General features: G+C 33.7%; 2 protein-coding genes and 1 pseudogene across 2 annotated transcripts; all 3 read right to left on the bottom strand.

The window, feature by feature from the left end:
• Positions 1 to 4,580: 4,580 nt before the first annotated feature.
• LOC115989125 (cytochrome P450 76T24-like) lies at positions 4,581 to 9,016 on the bottom strand. Its single transcript, XM_031112793.1, has 2 exons — positions 8,100 to 9,016; positions 4,581 to 5,396 (listed from the first exon to the last, which is right to left on the bottom strand). The coding sequence occupies exons 1-2, from the start codon at positions 8,982 to 8,984 to the stop codon at positions 4,788 to 4,790; spliced, it is 1,494 nt and encodes a 497-aa protein (XP_030968653.1). The 5' UTR covers positions 8,985 to 9,016; the 3' UTR covers positions 4,581 to 4,787.
• A 3,868-nt stretch (positions 9,017 to 12,884) lies between these two features.
• On the bottom strand, positions 12,885 to 18,072 carry LOC115989112 (cytochrome P450 76T24-like). Its single transcript, XM_031112777.1, has 2 exons — positions 17,185 to 18,072; positions 12,885 to 13,493 (listed from the first exon to the last, which is right to left on the bottom strand). The coding sequence occupies exons 1-2, from the start codon at positions 18,070 to 18,072 to the stop codon at positions 12,885 to 12,887; spliced, it is 1,497 nt and encodes a 498-aa protein (XP_030968637.1).
• A 4,255-nt stretch (positions 18,073 to 22,327) lies between these two features.
• LOC115991277 lies at positions 22,328 to 24,811 on the bottom strand (annotated as a pseudogene).
• Positions 24,812 to 26,752: the final 1,941 nt, after the last annotated feature.

The raw sequence follows: 26,752 nt of genomic DNA, 5'->3' as shown, positions 1-26,752 counted from the left end.
TGCGACGTTTGGATCCCAAAATAGTGTTTCTTTTAGAGACTAAGCTTAAGAAAAAACGTATGGAGAGAGTTAGAGACAGATTGGGCTTTGCAAATGGTCTTCTTGTGCCAAGCCGAGGCCGTAGTGGAGGTCTGGCCCTTCTTTGGAAGAGGGAAGTAAACCTAAACGTAAAAAGTTTCAGTAATTTCCATATTGATGCAACTGTTACAGAGGTAAGCTCTAGCCTAGAATGGAGAATTACTGGTTTTTATGGTCATCCCCATACTCATTTACGCCACAATTCATGGAATTTACTTTCTCTCCTTTGTGGTCAAATGCAACTCCCTTGGTTCTGTTTTGGAGACTTTAATGAGATTGTTTCTGTGGAAGAAAATTGGGGAGGTGCGAACAGAACACAAATTCAGATGGACGGTTTTCGTAATGTCATCAACTCATGTGGATTCAAAGATTTGGGTTATAGTGGACCTGACTATACTTGGTGCAATATGCAAGAAGGGGCTGGAAGAATTTATTTAAGGCTGGACAGAGCTTTAGCCACGTGTGATTGGATAGAGAAATTCGGCGAAGTTAAAGTCCATCACCTGGTTGACTCTACTTCAGACCATTGTGCTCTTTTCATCTCTAACTCCCAGATTATTAAAAGACCCAGATCACGACGTTTCCATTTTGAAGCATTTTGGACAAAGAAAGAGGATTGTAGAGGAATCATTGAATCGGTGTGGGGCTCTACCAGTGATATGAACACTCCTGAGGGCATGGCTTCTGGTTTAAAGCTTTGTGCTTCTGAGCTGGCTTCTTGGAATTCCTCTACCCTTAGGCAGATTCCAAAGCTGATTCAGGAAAAAAGGAAAATGCTATCCAAATTGACCGAGCAAGACAGGGATGGTTTTCTTGGGATGGAAATTAACATTGTTAGGAGAGAGCTCAATGGGCTCTTGGATGATGAAGAAATTTTTTGGGGGCAACGCTCTAAGGTTCACTGGCTAAAAGAGGGGGACAGAAATACAAAATTCTTTCATGCTCGGGCATCTGAAAGAAGGAAGCAAAACACGATCTCTGGAGTCTGGGATAAGTTTGGGCGGTGGTGTGAAGACAGAGATAGCATTGCCAACGCTGTAGTCACTTACTTTGAAGACATCTATTCCACTTCTAATCCGAGTATGGTTGATGAGGTTACAGCAGCAATTCCCACCATGATAACTGAGGAGATGAACACGGAGCTGTCTAGATGCTTCACCAGGGAAGAGATTGTGACTGCCCTCAAGCAGATCCACCCCACAAAATCTCCAGGGCCAGATGGTATGTCTGCTATATTCTTTCAAAAATATTGGGATATTGTTGGTTCTAATGTTTCAAACATGATCTTAAATGTTCTTAATTATGGCATGTCATTAGATGTTATCAACAAAACCAATATTGTCCTCATCCCTAAAACAAGCAACCCTAAAAGAATGACTGACTTTAGGCCTATCGGTCTATGTAATGTAATTTACAAGCTCATCTCTAAAACTTTAGCTAATCGTCTTAAAGCTTTTCTTCCTCTTATTATCACTGAAAATCAAAGTGCATTTACTGCAGACAGACTCATTACTGATAATGTCCTCATAGCTTATGAGCTAATGCACTACCTAAAGCATAAAAAAGATGGGAAAGACTGCTTTATGGCAACGAAGCTTGATATGAGCAAAGCCTTTGATAGGGTTGAATGGGGTTTTATAGAAAGGGTCATGAGCAAAATGGGGTTCAATGAGGGGTGGATTAGCTTAATTATGAGATGTATTTCCTTTGTTTCTTATTCTGTTATTATCAACGGTGAATCCTTTGGTAATATTGTCCCCACTAGAGGGCTAAGACAAGGAGACCCCCTCTCACCTTACCTTTTTCTTCTATGTGCTGAAGGTCTCTCGGCTCTCCTCCATGATGCAGCTAGAAACCAGCTTTTGAATGGCATATCTTTATGCAGAGGATGCCCTAGGATCACTCATCTTTTCTTTGCCGATGACAGCCTCCTCTTCTGTAAAGCTAATAGGGAAGAATGTGAGAAGCTCAAGGAGATTCTTGAGAAATATGAGGCAGCCTCTGGGCAAAAGGTCAACTCAGACAAATCCTCTATTTTCTTCAGCCCAAACACAACCCCTGAACTTAAGGAAACAATCTTTAACATCTTAGGGCCTATGCAAGATTCAAGGCACAATAAATATTTGGGTCTCCCTTCCATCATAGGTAGATCCAAAAAGCTAGTCTTTGCAGAGATTAAAGAGAGAGTGGGGTTGAAATTGGCGGGTTGGAAGGGGAAGTTGCTCTCTTTGGGTGGGAAGGAAATTCTCATCAAAGCGGTGGCCCAAGCTATCCCCACCTACACAATGAGCTGCTTCCTTCTCCCAAAAAGCCTTTGTGATGAGCTTGAAAAAATGATGAGGAACTTTTGGTGGGGGTAGAAAAACCAAGAGTCGAAAGTTGCCTGGATTAGCTGGAGGAAGATGTGTAAGCCAAAATCTCTTGGAGGCTTAGGGTTCCGAAACCTTCATGCTTTCAATCTTGCCCTTCTTGCTAAGCAAGCTTGGAGAATTCTCACAAATCCGGGTTCTCTAGCAGCTCGTATTCTCAAGGCAAAATATTTTCCCTATGGAGATGTGCTTAATGCTAGCTTGGGTAGCAACCCCTCCTACACATGGAGGAGTATTTACAATAGCCTTGAGGTACTTAAAAGAGGCACTCGATGGAGAGTTGGGAATGGTCGGAGGATTCATATTTGGGATGACAAGTGGCTTCCATCCCCCTTGACATACAAAGTCATTACCCCCCCACGAATCACTAAAGACTACCCCATGGTTTCCTCTCTAATTGACCCGGATACTAGATGGTGGAAAATTGATTCTATTAGAGCTCTCTTCCTTCCCGTAGATGCAGAAGCTATTCTCAAGATTCCCTTGAGCTTCAATCTGCCTGATGACAGAATCATTTGGATAGGAAATAAAAAAGGAGAGTTTTCTGTTAAAAGTGCCTACTTTGTTGCTGTTAATCTCCTTGAATCAGCTGAGATTGTGGAATGCTCTTCGGGGGATCCCTTTTTGCCTCTTTGGAAGAATCTTTGGAAGCTTGATCTCCCTGAAAAAGTAAAAATTTTTGCTTGGAGAGCCTGCTTAAATGGCCTACCAACAATGGCTAATATGCACATGAGAGGCCTGAATGCCAACATATTCTGTCCGGCCTGTGATGAGGAGGTTGAATGTTTAAATCACTGCCTTCTCACTTGTGACTTTGCCCTATCTGTTTGGGCCCTTTGGCAAGACTGTCCGCTTGGTTTGCTGCTAGAATCCCGTGACGTTAAGGCCCTTGCTCTTCATTTCCTTGCAAATTCTCCTCCTCGGCACCTGCTGATCTTCTTTGCCATTTCCTGGGCAATTTGGCATAATAGGAACCTGCGTGTTCATGATGAAGATTGTCTTTCGCCCCTCCAAACTTGGGAGATGGCTCAAAGATTGATAGATGACTACCATGGCGCCATTAAATTGGATTTTCCCCCTATGCAGTCCACTCTTAGGGGCTGGTCTGCCCCTCCTCCTGGTGTGTTCAAGGTAAATGTAGATGGGGCATGCTCTATAGATCCTGTGGGGAGTTCAGGGGTTGGTGTTGTTATAAGGGATGAATCCGGCATGGTTATTGCAGCTCTCTGCAAGCTGCTGCCTTCATATTTCCCTGCCGAATGGACGGAGCTTTTTGCTATTGAGCAAGGCCTATTGTTAGCACAAGAAATGGACCTCCCTCAAATCATGTTGGAATCAGATGCTCTTTCAGCGATTCTTGCTATTAATTCTAGTAACTTTGAAGGTGAAGCTGGTCATTTAGTGGAAGGCATTCTGCAGTCCAAAGCTTTGTTCTCTTGCTGCTCCTTTTCCTACTTGAAAAGGGACTACAACATGGTTGCTCACAAGCTTGTTCAATTTGCCAAGTCTAATCTTTGCTCTCATGTATGGAAAGGTGTTACACCACCTTTTGTTTCTCATTTGATTGTATCAGATTTAGAGCTTTGTGCTGGTGGCTCTCTGTTGTAGCCCTTTTCTGGTTTAATGATAGTATTTTCCTTTCAAAAAAAAAAAAAAAAAAAAGATAATATCAACCATTCATTTAATATTTTATTTAGTGCTGGTTAGAAGTTTTTGTTGTTGATGGGATCCAAATTGTCCTGTTAAAGATTTTTTTGAATTCGCTTCATGTGACTCTGTATGTCTAATTCTCCGAGGGGTCCAATTATATTGTAAAATCCTATATCGTAAAATCCACCTCTGTTTATAAGAGTTCATTGTAAACACAATTAAGAATATAAAAGATGTTGCCACCTAGGATTTTATTCTGTGGACTAAGGCTGTTTAGCTTAATCACGTAATCCCTTTGTGTTCTCTCTTCCGCTTTTACTTTTTTTAATGTTTTCTTGTAATCTTTAATTTCATCACCTACAATAAGAGTCAACCATATGAGGCAGTCTCTTGTCTATAAGTTTGGACAGACAAGAAAGACAAATACAAAGGCCAAGATAAATGCCAAACAATTATCTCTATTTTGAAAGAAAAATTACTGGGCTGTAGGTGGAATTCGAACCTTATTTGACAATAAAGTACTTTACTAATTGTGGTAACTAGAACTCATTATAGAACTACAAAATAATGATGTATGGTATATAATTGTCTTCCTCTATTATGCTTATGGAAAATCCTAATATTGAAGACATTTTATATTAAACACAAATAGAGTCACATCAATATTGGGCTAAGAACAAACAATGAAAGTTACAAGGATTTGATGGGAATAGCTCGGAGGGGCACTTCTCTGTGTAAGGTTAGCCCAAATGTCTCACCCATGTCCATGTGTTCTGGCCTCATCTCATCTGGGAGCTTCCAAGCAGAGTAGTAAACAAGAGATGCTAACATCAAGTGCACCATTCTGTTAGCTAATGGCAATCCAGGACATATTCTTCTTCCAGCTCCAAAGGGAATTAGCTCAAAATCTCTGCCTTTAAAGTCAATGTCTTGCTCTAAAAACCTTTCGGGCATAAATAAATTGGGGTTTTGCCATATGCTTGAGTCTCGTCCCATTGCCCACACATTTATTAGTATTTGTGCATTTTTGGGCACGATGAAGCCACATATTTCTATGTTTGTTTCAGCCTTATGGGGAATTAGAAAAGGCACTAGAGGGTGCAATCGAAAAGTTTCTTTCACTATAGCTTGAAGATAATGGAACTTTGAGATGTCTGATTCTTGAACATGCCCACCCTTGCCTAGGACTTCATCAAGCTCATCTCGGGCTTTTGCCATTTTTATCGGGTTGTGTAATAACACTGCCATTGCCCATTCTACTGTGCTTGATGTTGTGTCGATACCTGCAAGAAATAAGTCCTACAATAAAGGAGATGAGAACTGATTGCCTAAATTTATGGCCTATTATAATCGGTGAATAAAAAAAAATAGTGTATCACAACAAATCATGTTGGTAATTGTTAGTCCAGTCCCTAACATTACTACTGGTGCTAAAGGTTATCACCCACAAAGTAACAAAGATCCTAAGGAAGTGAATCAGTAGTTATCTCAATGCTTCATTATAATAATTACACATAAAATAAATAAACATATATAAGTATACGGTATACCAATATTTATCCAAAAAAAAAAAAAACAACAAATAACAATGCACTGTTATCAAAACTAAATATAATATAAAATATAGTAAAACATTAGAAGTGTATTACTGAAAAAAACAAGAAAAAAAGAAGTTGTAGTTGTAGACCACGCACATTTACCCTGTTACAAACATTTACACGGTTTTGTCCACAGAATAGATAGGTAGTAGAGTAAGTTTAGTGCTACAAACTTTTTCACAACTTTGCTATATGACTACTTGTGAGTAGTGAAATTATAAACCCACATGGATCTACTATTTTATTTCCACCACTTACAACTTTGTCACGTAGTAAAGTTGTGGCAAAATTGTGAAAAAGTTTGTAGCACTAGACTCTATTACGGAACCTAAATATAAAATAATAAAATAATTCTATATGTTCAACCTGTAAACCACAAAAAATATCTGCTCAACTGTCAAAAGTCTATAGACTCTATTTTTTTTATATGAGATAGAAATCTTTTTTTTGTTTAATCAAATTTACCATTTCCCTTCCCTTCACAAAAACTTATTCCTATGGGGTGATTATTTATTACACCAACAAAGTTTAGTCTCCACAAGAACTTATATTCGTGGAATGATTAATTATTACCCAGCATCACCAACAAAGTTTAGTCTCAGTTATTACATCTCAAACATAAACAGAGGGAGTGATACCAATGCATACAGTAACTGATGAATAGGTCTGCAGGAATCCGGCACAGGTCTTCGAGTAGGGCTGGAGTGAGGTCTGGCTATGGCTCCGGTGGCAACTAAAGTTGGGTTTTATTACTATTCAGATTTGGGTTTTTTACTAAACCGTAGATTTATAAATTTTTTTTTTTTTTTGAATTTATAGGAGTCCTTATTTACAAAGGTTTTGTTTGATAATGCTACTAATTTGGGTATAGTTAAAGTTATTTTGTTGTTTGTATCTATTTGGAGGGATGACCAGATATGGGTCAATGAATGGGCTCGATTTTTTTTTTTTTTGGGTTTCCTATATAATTTTTTCTTTAGTTTATTTTTTTTAAACCAATTTTAAAATTCGATGGAGGCCTAAATCAATTTCCTGAGAAGATTCTAAACCAGTACTATTTTTTTTTCCCCTGATATGCCAGGGGTGCCAGTGGGTGTATTTGCAAATTTAAGATAATTTTCAAATTTAGTAGCACTGTAAGTAGAATTTATGAAAAGCCAGGATGAGTGGATGACCATTTAAACCCGCACCTGCAGGTTCTCACCTCACCCTCCCTTAATGGTCCGGTTTTACTTGACCCACATAACAAATGGGGCACGGATGAGGGTTAATATTTTCCCTCGCACCCTCTTTGTTTATATTTTAACAATTAAATTTTTTCCTTATTAGGTTTTTTTTTAAGAAATACATATGTGTTTTAGTCTTTTAACTTTAAATTTATGATGTTTTCATATATTGTATTATTGAATTATACTTTTATGTTTTAATATTTACATTGTTTATATTTTTTTATTGTTTTTTTGCTATGTTTGAATTGTTTTTGTATTTATGGTGTTTTGATCTAATGATAAAGAGTTATTATCAGGAACGGACATTATAAATTGTGAAACTCTCAATAAAAAAAAGAAAAAAAAAAAAAGGAGTACTAGCCATCAAGTTGTTGAAGCTATTTGAGGGATGGAAACTGGTCGTACAGAGTGATTACCATTAATTCTTGCTTTAAATGTTCTATCATCTATGATTAGCACTAAACACCTTTATGGCCAGCACAAAAAAGGAGAAAGATGGTCACCCTACCTATGTTTTCTTGCTTTAAACACTTTTCTTTTTCAAGACAGTTACTTGCACTAATTAATAGTAAAAAATGGTAACCATATACATGTGCATTACAAATCAATATATGGTCTGATTGTCAAAATGGGGTTCGTAAAGCCTTTCCCTAATTGCCAAAATGATGATGATATATGTTGACTTCAAACTATCGATAACGATGATCAGCTAGTACATTGTAAGCAGCCAAGAAAATTTTTACTCATTTCCTGAAAGTAAGAAAATTCTAACTTACTAAAAAAAAAAAAAAAAAAAATTGATAAAGGTCTCCTATGAATTTTTTTTTTTTTTGTATACAGGTCCCATGAAATTAGTTCCCCTTATGAAAAAACCTATTTTTCAAGTGATTCCTTTTCTCAATTTATACATCTTTTTGTATATCTCAAAATCAAGATATATATATGTATATCATCTATCAAAGAAGAAGTTATTGATCAATTACCATGAATTAAAACAGTATTCGACTTAGAACATGGTTTATACATATTCACAAAAATCAACATTTTTCACCTAATATTAAACATAATTATTTGTTTTATAGATAAATAACGAGGGAGGAGGAGATGGGTTCGAACTTCGAACCCAAACAAACATGATATACTACAAAATATTAAAGAGGTAGCTAGTCAATTACCAGAAGTAAATGTTTGATATCGATGAGGCTTATCTCTGAATTACCTTCTTCAATAAGACTGAGGAATGAATCTAGTACATCGTTATTTGCTTTAAAACCCTCTGATGAAGCTCTTAATTGAAGTCGTTGATTGAAGATACCATCAAATATCCCAAATAATTTTGTGAAATAAATGCTTGTCCTTTTTCGTACACCTTGGGGGTCAATCAAACGAAGTGCTGGGAAATAATCAGCAATATTTGGCCTCCCAGCTTCATCGGCTAAACCACACACAAGGTCCCGGAACTCTTGGGACAAACTGGAGTCATATTGGGCTAAGTCCATAGAGAAAAAAGTGTTTGATATTGAATTAAGAACTGTTGTGAACACTAATCGACCAATATCAATGGGTGCACCACTTTTGCAACTTTTATTAACATGGTTAAGTAGTTCTTGTACCTTTGTTTGTCGAAGGGCTTGTGTGGCATCAAGACGTTGTGTAGCAAATATTTGGGTAGCACAAGCTTTCCTAAGGTTCTTCCATTTCGAATTTGTGGGCAACCACGCCATTGAAAATTTATGGTGGTCAAATACATGTGCCATATCCGGGATGCTTCGGCTAGAGAAAGCTTGGTCATGTCTTTGAAGTGCTTCTTTAGCTAAGTTTGGAGAGGAAATGACTATTGTTGTTATGCTCCCAAGCTTGAGAGTCATTAAGGGTCCATAAGTTTTGGAGAGCTTTGCAAGTGCTTGGTGAGGTAAGTTGCTAAGTTGCAGGATGTTTCCAATGATTGGAAAAGGTTTGGGGCCTGGGGGGAGAGTCTGGCTTGCTAGTTTGAAGTTCAGCACACGAATTGATGCCCACACAAAGGGAAGTATCAGCAAAAATACTAGGTAGCAGTCCATCGTTAACTCAAAGTTGGTTTGTATTTCTTGTGTTGGGCACTAGAAAGTGGTGGATGTTCATCCAGATTCCAGAAGAAGAAAGCTAGGGGTGTGCCTCAAATTGATTGCGGATTAGAACAAGATTCGGATACAAATGTCAACTAAAGCGGTCGAATATAAAATTAGCCATTGGTTTAAGAGCCTATTTTGTTTTTATTAGAAATTTGGACTTTGCTGGTGAAGTTTTGGCTGTTGATTGGAAAAGGTTTGGCTGGTGAAGTTTTTTTTTTTTTTTTTTTGGCTCTGCAGTGAACAGTAAAATCACTGTGCAGGGAAAAAAACACTATCCGTATAGTGTTCATGCACTGTTCATAGGTCCCACGATACTATTCACACATTTAAAAATTATTTTGCTACAGTGTTTTTAGTTTTTAGTTTTCAGTTTTCAGTTTCAGCAACAATAAGCTCAATCCAAACGGACCCTTATTAGTTCCAAGTATTCCAATTATATTTGTATAATCCAATCTAGGGCAAATCCTATTTCTATAGTCTCTTTATACCATGATTTCCTTTTCCAAAAAAAAAAAAAAAAAATCGTACCATGATTAAAGTTTATTGTAACTAATCACATTTAGAATATAAAAGATGTAGCAACCTAATACTTTATCTTGTAGACGTAGATTGTCAAGCAAATCACATAAATTCTTTGTGTTCTCTTTTTCTCGTTGACTTATATTTCCATTTTCTTTCCATCTTTAATTTAACACATCCAATAAGAGTTGTCTATATTTTAGTGAAATTTGGTGTTTAAATAGAGATTGTAGGGAATCTTGATTATATTATGATCTTTTTGGAGTAATTTAAAGTATGTTTCAATTGGTACTAGTATGCTGGCCATTTTGATGTAAGTTATATATATTATATTATAGAGATAGGTTCAAGTTACACCTTGTGTAACTTCACAAGAGTTACACCCTTTTTAGACCGTAGATTTTTATTAGATCTAACGGTGATAAATCACTACTTCTCATGCCATTAATATAGAGTCATTAATGCTAGATTTTAGAGGATATCCTAGTATTAATGACTGTTTCTCAAATTTATAGGGAAATGCTAACGAGTGCCTTAGGGTACTAGTTAATAATCCATATAAATAAAGTTTTTATGGGAAATGAAAAAAAAAAGTAATTAATATTTTGACAGCTTTTTTCATTTCCCATAAAAGTAGTATCAAAACTTTCCTAAAGTGGATTATTAATGAGTGCACTTAGGGCACTCGTTAGCAAAACCCATATATATATATATATATATATATAGAGAGAGAGAGAGAGAGAGAGAGAGAGAGAGAGAGTATTTAGGTGCTGTTCCTTATGTTTTTTTTTTTTTTTTTTAAGATTCTGCTATGTGGATTTTTTCTCATGGGATAAAAGTGTTTTTTTTAGTTAAATAGCCAGATGACTAAATTTTAAGAGGGGAACTTTAAGGTACTATACTTAAGTTTTGTCTATATATTTATATCAGTTGGATTCAAGTTATACTTGGTGTAACTTTAAGCAATGTTATACCACATAATAACTTGTTATTGAATTAATATTTTGAAAATCCAACCGTTAAATTACATGTTTTATATGTTCTTAACATGCATGCCAATTTTCATTCAATCGGATGCTATTTATCATTTGATCCATAAACTCATATTTTATGCATTATTTTAAACTACAAAAATTTGAATTTTAACAATTGATTGATGACACGGATATTAATTTTTGATCACCTTGAAATTTTGCAAGCATAAAGAATATACAAAAATAATGTAATCTAACGGTGGATTTGTTAATATTCTCATTCAATTAAAAAATATTGGGTAGTTACACCAAGTGTAACGTTGCTTATAGTTACACCAAGTGTAACGTTGCTTATAGTTACACCAGGTGTAACTTGAATTCAACCCTATATATATATATAGTAGTCCATTAACTCAAAAAGATGGTTTATGCCCACATGCTTAGGTGTCCCAAGACTTACTAGACTTATCATCCTTGTTTTATATGCCTATTCATCTTCACCCGGGTGGCTTATCAACCACCACCCTATTGATTGACGATTAGAACATGATTCAGATTTCAAATGCAAAACTCAAGTGGGGCGGCGGAAGATAATAGCAACCACTCATTTAAGAGCCTATTTTGTAATGATTAGAAATTTGGACTTTACCGATGAACTTTAGCTGCTGATGGGATCCAAATGGTCCTGTTAAAGATATATTTCCTATTAGCTTTATGTGATTAGTAGAGGTCCAATTATATTATAAACACAATTGAGAATATAAAATATGTAGTCATTTAGGACCTCATCCCTTGGATGCTGGTGTTAAGCCAAATCACGTAATTTCATAGGTGTGCTTTTTTTTTTTTTTTTCAATGGTTTGTTTGGTTGAGGTAAAAATGAAGGAGAATATAAAATGAGCGTGAGAAAATGGTTTTTTGGATTGTTTGGTTAGGGTGGAAAATTGGAGATATTTTAGAGGGGCCCAAGTAATTTCCCTTTGGGTCCACCAAAATGTTTTCTTTATAATTTGGAGAGAAAACTCGGGTGAATCCATTGCTGAACATATCTCTAGTAGTTGAATAACTTACTGGTCTGCCCCTTCTATGCCCTATTGTAACGCTGAATGACATCTATCTCTATGATTTATTTTTCCTTGTTTTATTCCTCTTTTTTGTCATTTTTTTGGATTAAGCTTGTGTTCAGACTTCAGTGTATATTGGACATGTTAAGATGCGGATATGTGTCTGAATTCCAATGTGTCCAATGCATTACTGCACTGGGCACAAGCCATGTCCTTTTTTTTTTGGCCTTTTCTTTTCCTGCTCTCTCTCTCTCTCTCTCTCCATAAGAGGTAGATTTTTATTGGTTGAAAGAAAGTATAATATAGACCACATATATAGAAAATAGAAACTAAAGGAGACCGATATATTCAACAACAAAGATCCAGAGAACACTTCACATCAACAAACAGTCCTAGAAAACTTTACAACAATAAGGCACAACAAAACGTTACCACAGAGTTCTTAACTTGAACAAACGACCACAGCAACACCTGACTATACAACAAAAACAACAAGCATCTTGACATCGTTTACTCTTTTTTTTTTTTTTTTCATTGTTTTTTTCTTTCTTTTTTATGCTTGTTCGGTATAATTCTCTGTGCTCTTCTTCTTCAGAAAAAAAAAAAAAGTGTAATAAATATAATATCAAAGAGAAAAAAAAATCTGTATAATGTTCTAATTTTTGTAGAATGTTATTTTATTAATTTTAATCGATAAATAAGTAATATATCATTACGAATAATATTTCTAATATATAATGGAATAAGGACATAGGATTAAATTTATACAAGTTATATTTTTTATCCTCTTATTTTTCTTCTCCACTAAACAAATGAGTTTTCAATGACTCTCATTTCCCACTCTCCCAAAAAAGTAGCATGAGAATAAATTAAAATTTCTTCTACCTCCCAACTTTTCCATCTCATCCCAATTTTATATCTCCACTTTTCTATCTTTCCATCCAAATGAACCCCTAATTTCAAGTTTTTGACATGTGCAATAGGTGTTGTCCATATGAGGTAGTCTCTCCTCTAAAAGTTGGACAAACAAGAAAGACAAAAAACGAAGGCCAAGATAAATGCCAAACGATTACACAATTTTGAAAACACAATATCATTGGGCACTTGTAGGTAGAATTTGAACTTTATTCAACAAAAAAAAACTTTACAAATTGTGCTAACTAGAACCCATTATAGAATTACAAACTAATTATTTTCCTTTATTATGATTATGGAAAATTCTAATGTTGACGACATTAGATTAAACATAGATAGATTCACATCTATATTGGGCCAAGAGCAGACAATCAAATTTACAAGGATTTGATTGGAATAGCTCGGAGGGGCACTGCCCTATGTAAGCTAAGCCCAAACATCTCAGCCATGTCCATGTCTTCTGGCCTCATCTCAATTGGGAGCTTCCAAGCAAAGTAGTGAACAAGAGAAGCCAACATCAAGTGCACCATTCGATTAGCTAATGGTAATCCAGGGCATATCCTTCTTCCAGCTCCAAAAGGAATCAGCTCAAAATCTTGGCCTTTAAAATCAATGTCTTGTTCTAAAAACCTTTCAGGCATAAATAAATTTGGGCTTTTCCATATGCTTGGGTCATGTCCCATTGCCCACACATTTATTAGTATTTGTGCATTTTTTGGCACGATATAGCCACATATTTCTACGTTTGTCTCAGCCTTACGTGGAACTAGAAAAGGCGCTGATGGGTGTAATCGCAAGGTTTCTTTCACTATCGCTCGAAGATAATTGAACTTTGAGATGTTTGATTCTTGAACATGCCCGCCCTTACCTAGGACTTCTTCAAGCTCGTCTCGGGCTTTTGTCATTTTTTCTGGGTTGTGTAATAACTCTGCCATTGCCCATTCCACTGTGCTTGATGTTGTGTCAATTCCTGCAAGAAATAAGTCCTGCAATAAAGGTGTTTGAGAACTAAGTTGCCTAAGTTTACGGCCAATGTTACTTTAGTAACGACAAATCATATTGACAATTATAAAAAAACTAGTCGCAAACCAAACATGTATGAGAAAATGTAATATTTAAAAGTGCATTTATTATTTAAAAGTATTTTAAGTAATAGAACATATAGTGTATTTTACATTCAACAACAACAACAACGATGATAATAATAATAATAATAATAATACATAGTGATATATATACATGTGTGTGTGAAAAATGTAATTAAATAAAAATATTTAAATTACATAATTATAATATATTTTTTTATATAAATTGAAAAGATATTTTTAAAATGACTTTTTTTTAAATATACCAAATCGGTATCGGTTGATTAATTTAAGCATATACAAGAATATTGAAAAAAAAAATGTACACCTTTATTCTATAGAACACATGTAACATGTTATATTAACATTAAATTATTTTATAGGTTTAGAATTGCAATTTTTTTTTCCTTTCCAAATATAAGTATATTGCCTATATTATTGAAACTTGAATTTTTAGGTACTGCTAATGCTAAAAATTAAGAAAAACAAAATAAAATTTGAGCCAAAAACTGAAAAAGACAACCTACAAAAAAAATCAATTTGAGGTCAAATTTGTCCAAAATGGACTAAAGTGGATCAGATTGGAGCAAATGGACTGAACTATACCGACTTAAGTAGACTGGATGGACCGAAGTCGAAGGAATATACCGAAGTGGACTGAGTGTATTGAAGTGGACCGAGTGGACTGAAGTTGACTGAATTGGATAGAACAACAACATAATAAACAAATTCCTAATTATTTTTTAGAAATATTGTAGTTAGTACAAATTTCACTGCATATAATTCTTACAAATATATATAATATCTGAAAGCTAAATCATATTATTTATTATAGCTACACTCTTTTTAAGCCACGTCAACATATCATTTCGGTTAAATTTAGTCAACTTTGGTCCAATTTAGTCTATTTTGATTAACTTCGGTCCATTTTGATCCACACGTTGTTTATTATGTAGTTGATGTGAAACAAACTAATCATATCACTTTGTAAACTTTTTAGTTAATAAACGATATTATTTAAATGTTTTTTTGCTTTTAAAAAATTAAATGGAAATATTCATAAGATGCATTATTTGAAAGATCTTAATGATTAATTAATATTTATTTAAAAAAAGCTTAAATGTCTTCTTTTTTATTATTATTTTTTATTATTTAAGAATTGAGTTTAAATGAATTATGTACTAATGGATTTTGCACAAAATAATTAAATTAACTCATTTAATTATTTACTGATAGATTTTACAAAAGAATTTGACCAAAATGCTATGTTGAAGTGGTTAAAAAAGAATATAACAACAATAAATACTACGTTTCAACTTTTAGATATATTATATAGATGATGTGTGAAGCTATATGTGAATAGAAACTGGCCATATAGAGTGATTGACCTTCATTCTTGCTTTAAATGTTCTATGAAATTCACAAATGTGTGAATATGGCTTGAACACACAAATAAAAGACTTTGATTATTTTCAAGATAGTTAGATGCACCAATTAACGTTCTCAAATGGTGATCATATACTATGCATTACAAATCAATTAACGTTCTCCATGTAATTGTCAAAATTACGATGATATTATGTTGACGTCAAACTATCGATAATGATGAGGTGCGACTACTTTGTCACAATCAAAAACACTAAAGCCAAGAAAATATTTACTCATTTCCTGAAAGTATGAAAATTTATTATTAATTCTTTTAAAAAAATTCATAACTTACATAAAAAAAGAAAAGAAAAGCAATAACAAAATGTTGATATAGGTCTCGTGAAATTAATCTCCCTTATGAAAACCTCTATATATATAAGCGATTCATTGTTTCAATTTATATATATTTTTTCAAATCTCAAAATCAGAATATATGCTCCTATAAAGCAAAAGTTGTGAGCTTCTGAACGAGTCAAGCTGAGTCGGGTATTAAAAGTTTAGACTTCTTGTTTATTTTTATTTCAAACATGAGTTGAGCATGATCTTATCACCAAACAAAATTACATGTTTAAGCTTAGTTCATTTTATTGTTGAATAAGCTCAAGCATCTTCACAAGCTAGTTGATTAATTTATTCTTTTCCAACGTATATTAAAACCATGATTAAAATGTTTTACCTCTTTACAAATCTATGAATTTTATTACAAACTGACTACCTAGATTATCAAAACTACAAATTATAATTAGATATTATATAAACCAATTTACAAACTTATACAATCTAATCTAAAGTCTATGACTCTATATAGGTATATTTTTAAGGGAAATTATAGTTAGCGAATACTTTAAGGACATTGGTTTAGAAAATGTTTTTAAACATGTATACATATAAACATATATATTATATATAGTTAAACCGAACCCTCAAATTCAGTGGCAAAACTAGGAATTTTTTCTAGGGGCCGAGGGCCAAGTTATATATAGCAACAAAAAAAATTTCATGACTATTAAATGTCTTTGTGGGTTTTATTAGCTCAACTAGTAAAGGCTCTCGTAGTTGAACAATAGATTTAGAGTTTGATTTCCACCTACACAGAAAACCAATTGATATCTTAACTTGATAATAAGAGCAATCATCATAGAATATACCCATATATTTGAAATACTATTCTATAAAAAAAAATTATTCCATAAACTAATTTTAACTTAATTAAAGTTGTAACCTACTTTTTTTATAGTACTAAAATTATTTATAATAAACAAAAAAAGAAAATTAAAATGAATTCAGTACTTCAATAAATAAGAACACATGTTACTATTATCAATCTCAAATATACAAAACTAAAAACTAAACATAAATTAAAATAATGAAACATCAATAGTGACAGTTAAAAACCCCATGTCCACAACACATAAACATAACGGTTAGTCTCTATTGCCAAAGCAAAGGATACTATTATCAATATGTTTCTATTTGGGATCTACTTATTTTGTTGAAACTAAAAACTTTTTACTAAAAGTACTGTAGATAAAGGTAAAAGTTAGCTAAAATAGTAAAGTAAGATCCATGAATAGTACCAAAAAGTGCAGTGAGGCTAATGAATAGTAATAAAAATAAGTTAAATAGTAAAATAAGTTGACAAAATTAATTGTGCCAAACAGACACTGAATATAATATTTTAACATATTTAATGTAAGTTGTAGACCACAACAAAATATATAGAAAGCCAGAGACTCAAAAGTCAAAAGTCAAAAGTCAAAAACTATTTCAAACATAAACAGTTAAACTCACAGAGATGCCCCTTCACACAGCAATTAGATGAATGATCTAGAGAGAGTGGACACCAGTCGGCAAGCGGAGGCTAGAAGGCTAAGTAGAGTACGGCTACGGGCTAATGAATGGGAATGGGCTGGATTTTGGGGGGCCATGGCCCCCGGCCCTCCTAGCTCTGCCACAGCTCATGTTCACGAGTTTATTCATAAATGCAAGGTTATGTTTGAGTTTGGCTCGTTTAATAGTCAAGTCTAAACTTTTTTTTTGAGAAGATAAGCCTAAACTTGGAACTACGTACATGAAGCATTATAGAGTACTAAATTATATTTTAAGAATACTTGTTATTCAAATATTTATTTTGAACTAAAATTTTAAAGAGGTAGTTAATTACCAGAAGCAAATGTTTGATATCGAGGAGGCTTATTTCTGAATGATCTTCTTCAGTGAGATTGAGGAGTAAATCTAGAACATCATTGCTTGCTTTATAACTCTTTGATGAAAATCTTAATTGGAGTCGTTGATTGATGATTCCATCACAAATCACCAACAATTTGGAGTAATAAATCCTTGTCCTTTTGCGTACACCTTGTGGGTCAATCAAACGAAGTGCTGGAAAATAATCAGCAATATTTGGCCTTCCTGCTTCTTTGGCTAAACCACACACAAGATCCCTGAACTCTTGGGACAAATTTGATTCATATTGGGCTAAATCAATAGAGAAAAGTGCGTTTGATATGGAATTAAGGACTGTTGTGAACACTACTCGACCAATATCGATGGGTGCACCACTTTTGCAACTTTGGTTAACATGGTCAAGTAGTTCTTGTACCTTTGCTAATCGAAGGGCCTCTGTGGCATCAAGACGTTGTGGAGCAAATATTTGGGTAGCACAAGCTTTCCTAAGGTTCCTCCATTGAGAATTTATGGGAATCCAACCTACTGAAACTTTGTGATGGTCGAATACATGGGCCATATTTGGGATGGTTCGGCTAGAGAGAGCTTGGTCATTTTTTTGAAGTGCTTCTTTAGCCATGTTTGGAGAGGAAATGACTATGGTGGTTATGCTCCCAAGCTTGAGAGTCATTAAGGGACCATAAGTTTTGGAAAGCTTGGCAACTGCTTGGTGGGGTAATTTACCAAGCTCCAAGATGTTACCAATGATTGGAAAAGGGTGTGGTCCAGGGGGGAGAGTCTGGCTTGATAGATTGGGGGAGACAACACGGATGAATGCCCACACAAAGGGTAGTATCAGCAACGACAATACTAGGTAGTAATCCATTGTTAACTCAAAGATGGTTTGTGGTTCTTGTGTTTATATTTTCGTTTGGTAGAAGAATGGAGAATATATATGGATGGCCCAGCACCCCACCCCCTATTTTATTTTTTTATTATTTATTTATTTTTATAATATTGAAACTCTGATTGCATCAAAGGTTTTACAGTGTGCTGCTGATCTGAGTTTGAATGATGTCATCCTAGAGGTAGATTCAGAGATTGTTATAAACGCTTTGAATAAAGACCCTCACTCTTTGGCATCCTTTGGTTTACCGATTCAAGGTGTTAAATATTTTACAAATTTATTTCATTGTATTAAGTTTTCACATGTTCGTAGAGAAGGAAACAGTGTAGCCCACAACCTAGCTCGACATGCACGACATGTCACTAGTTTTCAAGTGTGGATGAAAGATGTTCCATTGCATACTTAAATCACACCTTGCCCTTTTAACAATATAATTATTTTTTTAAAAGTAATGTTATAACCACAAACTTTTCTAAAACATTTTTACAAAACTGTTGAGGTAGCAAATTGCCAAATTCATATTGGTTTGCATTTGAGCGCACCACTGACACCGCTTTTTTACTTATCAGTAACTACTCACCATATTAGCAATTTATAAAAAAAAAAGTTTGTAGTTCTAGCATTTTCTTCCTTTTAAATATCATAAAAAAAAAAATCTATAAATCTAAAACTAAGGGTCTGTTTGAATACCGTTTATTACTGAAAACACTGTAGTAAAATAATTTTTAAATATGTGAATAGTACCATGAGACCTAGTTTTAATGAAAATTTTGTTGAATTCCTTACTTGTGAGTCTTGTGAACAGTGCATGAGATCCACTATTTAAAATGCAAATGCATTGAAAAGAAGTTTTTAACGCAATCCAAATTCTCTCTAAATATACAAGCCCAAAAAAATTAGCCCAATAACAAAAATTACCAACAATAATGCTAAAAAAATTAAGTCCAATTAACTAATTTTTTCCCAAAACAAACAACCTAAACCTTTAAAAAAGTTTAAACATAATAATTTACTTTACCCAACGGCATGCATCAAAGTCTAACACACGCAGCCAAAATAATTTCATCTTTACCTTCTATCAAGATTTGGAGAGAAAATTCTGGTGATTTTGATGCAGCCAAAATAACTTATTTTTCTGCCACTCTTAACACATCTGTAACGTTGAAAATCTCTCTCTCTCTCTTTGATTTTTTTTCCTTGTTTTTTCCTCTTTTTCTTTTTTTGTTGGTTCTCTCTCTCTCTGTTTGAATAAAAGGTTGAATTTTATTTAATGAAAGTTTAATACAGACCACAGATTTGGAAAACAGAAACTAAAGCAGACCGACAGATCCAACAAGAAGATCTAGAGCACTTTACATCAAAAAGATACAACAAACAGTCCAAGAAAACTTTACAACAAGACACAGCAAAACATTACCACAGTATTCTTTACATGAACAGACTCAAAACCTGAACTATACGTACAAAAACCACAAGCTTCTTGACGAGGTTTATTTTTCTTTCCTTTTCTTTTTGTTCAGTATCGATCTCTGTGCTTAAATATAATAACAAAGAGAAAAAAATGTATAATGTTTTAATTTTTATAAAATGTTATTTTATTAATTTTAGTCGATAAATAAGTAATATTTTATTAAAAAAATTATTTCTTATATATAATGAAATAAGAACATAATTAATAGCAAATTTACACACATTACATTTTCTATCCTCTCATTTTTCTTGTTAACCAAACAAATGAATTTTTATCCCTCCCAACCAAACAACGAATAAAACAAGAGAAAAACTAAAATTTCTTCTATCTCTCAACTCTTTCATTCCTTCCCCATTTTTTATCCACCACTTTTCTATCTCGATCACCAACCAAATGAACCCTTAATTTCAAGTTTTCAACATGTGCAATAAGAGTTGTCTATATATATGAGCTAGTCTCTCGTCTAAAAGTTAGGACAGACAAGAAAAGCAAATACAAAGACCAAGATAAATGCCAAACGATTATCTCCATTTTGAAAGCAATATTACTGGGCACGTGTCGGCAGAATTCGAACTTATTCAATAACAAAATATCTTACAAACTGAATTAACTAGAACCCAGTATAGGACTCCAAACAAATGATGTACAATATATAATTATTTTCCTCTATTATGATTATGCAAAATCATAATATTGATGACAATAGATTAAGCCCAGATAAATTCACATCTATATTGGGCTAAGAACAAACGATCAAAGTTACAACAAAGTGCTTGCGGCTTGCTAGCTAGATTGGATGTGAGCATACGAATTGATGCCCACACATGCAAAGGAAGTATCAACGACAATACTAGGTAGTATTCCATTAATTCTTGATGTTGGTTTATGTTTCTTGTGTTTATATTTTCGTTGAGAATATTAAAGAATACAGTCTAAAATGATAAACATGGAACATGCTTCGGTGTCCTAAAGTACAATAATTCATGAAGATTTATCAAACCTGTCTAGTGTCTAGTACCTACTTTGTACGGAGTTAGGAAGAAAAAGAAAAAGACATTGACTTAAATGCAATGATATGGTAAACGTGTCTATACTATTTGTTTAGAACGTGATTCAGATGAAAAACGTTAAAGAAAAGATTCTAGAAACTGATTCGAGAGAAACTGTTTTACTTGAAAGGAGCAAGAAAGTCAATACCGTACCGATACTGGTCGGTATGTATACCGGTATCGAAATATCAACGTTTCATACTGGTTTAAATACCGGCCGTACCGGTCTATTTCGGGTAATATCGGCCGGTACTAAAAAAATTTTTTTTTTTTTTTTTTTTTTTTTTTTTTTAAGTTTTGTAATTTTTGAATTTTTGTTAAGGTAGAATGATAACTTATTTGCATTAACTTATTAGTATTATTTGTTTTCTTAGTATGTAATGGTAACTTTTAAGCTTTCTATTTTTCATATTGTGTGTGTGCTTTTTTTAATTTTTTTTATTTTTATTTTATAATTGATACTAAAGTCTAAAACCATGAATAATTAGTTCTTAATTGAGGAAATGTTTTATGATAAACTTTTATATTTATTATAATATATACACACACATACATATATATATATATATTAATTTATTTATAAATATAAAAAATAGCGGTAAACCCGAAACAGTACACCGGTATTGACTGATATCCGAAATATATCGTACCGCTGGCCAAATCGGTACAGCCTCCGATACGGTATTGACTCCCTTGGAAACGAGGGAAAGAAACAAGTCTAACTAACTATTAACCAACTAACTTCCTAAGCAATCCGGATTTGACAGCTGTACAGCACTTAAACAATCTCACGTGCTAGTCACTTAAGTAAAACGCCACCGTTTGATTTTAACTTCCCTTTCTTTCTTTCCTAATAAACTCTGTTGTTTTGCTCTGGCTTTACATCACTGCAATTGTGCTCTTGTTGTTTCTTCTTTACGGCGTTGCCTTCCTTCATGCCTTCTTTCTTGACTAAAGTCTCAACAAAAAATTTAAGTGATCCATTAATTAGAAGATTTTGCTATTGAAGGGATCCAAATTGTCCTGTAAAAGTGGTTTTGTATTCGCTTTATGTGATTTAGTATGTTTTATGCTTCAAGTGGTCCTTCTGTATTGAAAAATCATTTTCGCATTTGCTCTATTGATTTAGTATGTCTAATGCTCCGAATGGTCCAATTATATATTGTAAAATCCATCTAGGGCCAACCTTATTGCTATAGTCTCTATTTATTCCTGCTTAGAGTTTATTGTGAATACAATTAAGAATATAAAAGATGTAGCTACTTAGAACTTTATCCTGTAGATGCAAGCTTTCAAGCTGAATTATGTAATCTTTCTGTGTTCTCTCTCTCTCTTTTATACTTTTTTTTTTTTTTTTCCATTTTATCGCCATCTTTAAATTCATCACGTCCAATTTCATATGAGGCAATCTCTCGTCCAAAAGTTCAGACAGACAAGAAAGACAAATATGAAGGCCAAGATAAACGCCAACAATTTTCTCCATTTTGAGAGCAAGATTACTAGGCATGTGTAGGTGGAATTCGAACCTTATCCGACAACAAATGAGTTTATTAATTGAGTTAACTAGAACCCATAATAGAATTGCAAACTAATGGTGCATGATATATAATTGTTTTCGTTTATTATGCTTATGAAAAATCCTAACATTGGAGAAATTAGGGTAAACACACAGAAAAATTCACATTTATATTTGGCTAAGAACATACAATCAAAGTTATAAGGATTTTATGGGAATAGCTCGGAGGAGCACTGCCCTATGTAAGGTAATCCCAAACGTCTCACCCATGTCCATGTCTTCTGGCCTCATCTCATTTGGGAGCTTCCAAGCAAAGTGGTGAAGAAGAGAAGCTAACATCAAGTGCACCATTCTGTTAGCTAATGGCAATCCAGGGCATATCCTTCTTCCAGCTCCAAATGGAATGAGCTTAAAATCTCAGCCTTTAAAGTCAATGTCTTGCGCTAAAAAACTTTCGGGCATAAATACATTTGGATTTTGCCATACGCTTGAGTCTCGTCCCATTGCCCACACATTTATTAGTATTTGTGCATTTTTGGGCACAATGAAGCCACACATTTCTACATTTGTTTCAGCCTTATGGAGTACTAGAAAAGGCACAGGATTGTGCAATCGAAAATTTTCTTTCACTATAGCTTAAAGATAATGGAACTTTGAGATGTCTGATTCTTGAACGCGCCCATCCTTGCCTAGGACTTCTTTAAGCTCATCTCGAGCTTTTGCCATTTTTTTCCGGGTTGTGTAATAACACTGTCATTGCCCATTCCACAGTGCTTGATGTTGTTCCGATCCCTGCTAGAAACAAGTCCTACAGCTACAATAAAGGAGTATGAGAATTGTTTGCCTAAGTTTATGGCCTATTGTCATCAGTGCCTAATACAAATAGTATTGAGTAGTGAACCCGATAAAAATAATGTCAATCAAATCACAACAATTCATGTTAGTAATTCTCAGTCAATAACGTTACCAATGGTGCTAAAGGTTGAGGCCCACAAACTAACAAAGATCCCAAGGAGTACTAGCCATCAAGTTTGTTGAAGTTATTTGAGGATGAAAACTGGTCATACAGATTGATTAGCATTCATTCCTGCTTTAAATATTCTGTGAAATTCACATATTTTTGAATTGCACTTACTAATATAAATGTGCATTGGAAATCAACATATGGCCTGATTGGCGAAATGGGGGGTCATATAATTCATAAAGACTTTCCATAATTGTCAAAATGATGATGATATATGTTGACTTCAAACTATCGATAGCGGTGAGGAGCTAGTACATTGTCACAATCACAAATACTAAGAAACCAAGAAAATATTTACTCATTTCCTGAAAGTAATAAATTTATGTATAAATTAAAAAAATATAGAAAAACAAAAATAAAAAGTTGACACAGGTCTCATTTAATTAATCCGTCTTATCAAAGACCTATTATTTTTTAAGTGAATCCTTGTCTCAAAATAAAAAATTATATATCTCCTGTAGGAGCAGAAGTTCTTGATCCATTATAATGAATTTAAATAATATTCTACTCAGAACAAGTTTATAGTCAAAAAATTCAAAATTGTTCACCTAGTATTAAATATTAATATTTTTGTTATAGATAAATAATGGAGGAGGAAGAGATGAGACTTGAATCAAATACATGATACATCATAGAGTATTTTTTTTCTTGTTGAGAGAAATACATCACAGTCAAGTATTAAATAATAGTATTAGGTATAACTGTTTTTCAGATATTTTCTTTGAACCAAAGTTTTAAAGAGGTAGTCAATTACCAAAAGCAAATGTTTAATATCAAGGAGGCTTATCTTTGAATTATTTTCTTCAATGAAGCTAAGAAGTGAATCTAGTACATCGTTGCTTGCTTTAGAAGTTAGAACCCATTGATGAAGCTCTTAATTGTAGTCGTTGCTTGATGATACCATCAAGAATCCCAAATATTTTTGTGTAATAAATCCTTGTCCTTTTTCGTACGCCTTGGGGATCAATCAAACGAAGTGCTGGAAAATAATCTGCAATATTTGGCGTTCCAACTTCTTCGGCAACACCACACACTATATATGTCCCGGAACTCTTGGGACAAATTAGAGTCATATTGGGCCAAGTCCATAGAGAAAAAAGTGCTTGATATTGAATTAAGAACTGTTGTGAACACTATTCGACCAATATCAATGGGTGAACCACTTTGGCAACTTTGGTTAACATGGTCAATTAGCTCTTGTACCTTTGTTTCATTGTTTGTCGAAGGGCTTGTGTGGCGTCAAGACGTTGTGTAGCAAATATTTTGATAGCACAAGCTTTCCTAAGGTTCTTCCATTTCGAATTTGCGGGCAACCACCCGATTGAAAATTCTTGGTGGTCAAATACACGTGTCATATCTGGGATGGTTCGGCTAGAGAAAGCTTGGTCATTTTTTTGAAGTGCTTCTTTAGCTAAGTTTGGAGAGGAAATGACTATTGTTGTTATGCTCCCAAGCTTGAGAGCCATTAATGGTCCATAAGTTTTTGAGAGCTTTGCAAGATCTCGGTGGGGTAAGTTGCTAAGTTCCAAGAAGTTTCCGATGATTGGAAAAGGCTTGGGGCCTGGGGGGAGAGTCTGGCTTGCTAGTTTGGAGGTGAGCACACGAATTGATAACCACACAAATGGAAGTATCAGCAAAAATACTAGGTAGTAGTCCATTCACTCAGTAGCGGTGCCACGTTGAAGCCAGGGTGTTCCCAGGAACACCCTGACCTGAAAAAAAAAAAAAATTATATATAGTAATTTAAATTTTTTTATTTGTTTACCCTTAAAAAAAATAGGAACACCCTCAAAATTTTCATGCCAAATAAATTTTGAACTAAAATCTTAAAAAAAAAAAAAAATTGTAACAAAGCAAGCCCCCCAAAAAAAAACCCAACATTAATCCTAAGCAAAACCAACCCCAACCAGATTTTTAAATCAAAATAATTATTAACTAAATACCCAATAGGCCCAACCCAAACCCAAACGTATTCTCAAAAAAAAAAAAAAAAAAAAAAAAAAAAAAAAAAAAAAAACCAACCAACCAACCAACCAATCAACTAAAACCCAATATGAATACGCGTCTGCCGATTCATCAATCATCAAATGGTAAAGTTAAAGGAAAACCTAAAATTAGAAACCTTACCCAATGGCCCCAGTGCTCCAATTATATTGTAAAATTTATCTTGGGCAGGGCAAACCCTATTTCTATAGTCTCTATTTGTACCATGCGAAACAATAATTGGTAATCACAATAAGAATGTATAAGATGTAGTCATGCTATCCATATTTTAGTGAAACTAGCGAAGCATCCACGTGATGCACACCGTTAATGTTTTAAATTGTTATGGGAAAAGATTATATAAAATGTTCAAAATATATTAAAATAATAACATAATGTAATGTGTAGCTTTTATTGAATTAAAGTAAAACAAAATTAAGGACATAAAAAATATTTTATTTTAGTTTAATTTAGTCTCAAGAGGACAAAGAATTTAGACTATTGCATAATAGTCATAGAAATTAGTTGAAGTAACGAATTCATCATTGGAAGGCGAAAATTTAAAATTGCACACATATGTCCATTACATTTTTTCACTTAAAGTGCCATTAAAGTATAAAAGAACAATGTAGAAATATTGTAGTTTAATAATGATAAAAGCATTCTAATCTACTCCATATATTGATTTTATTATATATGCTGTCTAATAAGTTATGTGTTCACTTAATCATAGGTTTTTGTTTCTTTAATACATTTGAGTTAGCATAAGATATTCATGATATCATATTAATGTTTAGTTGGCATATGGAAATATCATAGAATTTTTATGATATTAGGTTTATGTTATTAGAGTATTATAGTGGTAGCTTAAATGAAATATCATTCTAATAAAATTTTAATATGATGTTTACGTATATTTTCATGAAATATACGTTTTTTTTGGTTTATGTATATTTTGAAATATTAAAATATTCTTATTAAAAAAAATTTAGTTCTTAACTTGGGGATGTATTGTGAAGTATGTTGAACACATTCAACATTTTAAAAGGCAACTTGAAATATTTTTATATATTTATAAATTTTAATGGGTTTAGACTTTTAAGAGGGACAAATTTTCACCAAAGATAATTTAAATAAGAATAACATGACCTTAACATTTTTTTTTTTTTTTTTATAAATATATTTTGGTGAAGCGTACAAAAAATTAATGTAGCAAAGTGTAACGAGACATAACCCCATGGTCTCCCTAGAATTTGTGGGCATCCACCCCCATTGAAACTTTGTGGTGGTTAAAAATTTGGGCCATCTTTGGGATAGTTTTGAAGTGCTTCTTTAGCAATGTTTTGAGAGGAAATGACTATGGTTGTTATGCTCCCAAGCTTGAGAATCTTAAAAGGTCTATATGTTTTATAGAGCTTGGCAATTGCTTGATGGGGTAAATTGCCTAGCTCGAAGGTGTTTCCAATGATTGCAAAAGGGTGGGGTAGTGTGGGCAAGCCATACTTCGGGCTTGCTAGGTTGGAGGTGAAGACATGAATGGATGCCCACACAAATCGAAGTACCAGCAAAAGTACTATGTAGTAATCGATCAACTTAAATTTGGCGTGTGAGTGTAT

This window comes from Quercus lobata, chromosome 5, assembly GCF_001633185.2.
Source record: "Quercus lobata isolate SW786 chromosome 5, ValleyOak3.0 Primary Assembly, whole genome shotgun sequence".
Taxonomy (NCBI): domain Eukaryota; kingdom Viridiplantae; phylum Streptophyta; class Magnoliopsida; order Fagales; family Fagaceae; genus Quercus; species Quercus lobata.
The sequence above is the reverse complement of the archived record's forward strand: the minus strand, read 5'-3'. Positions and strand labels throughout refer to the sequence as shown.

Excerpts from the sequence above, each read along its gene's own strand:
- LOC115989125 (XM_031112793.1), bottom strand. The coding sequence starts at position 8,984 with ATGGACTGCTACCTAGTATTTTTGCTGATACTTCCCTTTGTGTGGGCA. Across the intron at positions 5,397-8,099 it reads ATATCAAACATTTACTTCTG|GACTTATTTCTTGCAGGTAT; the intron begins GTAATTGACTAG and ends CCTTTATTGTAG.
- LOC115989112 (XM_031112777.1), bottom strand. The coding sequence starts at position 18,072 with ATGGATTACTACCTAGTATTGTCGTTGCTGATACTACCCTTTGTGTGG. Across the intron at positions 13,494-17,184 it reads ATATCAAACATTTGCTTCTG|GACTTATTTCTTGCAGGAAT; the intron begins GTAATTAACTAC and ends CCTTTATTGCAG.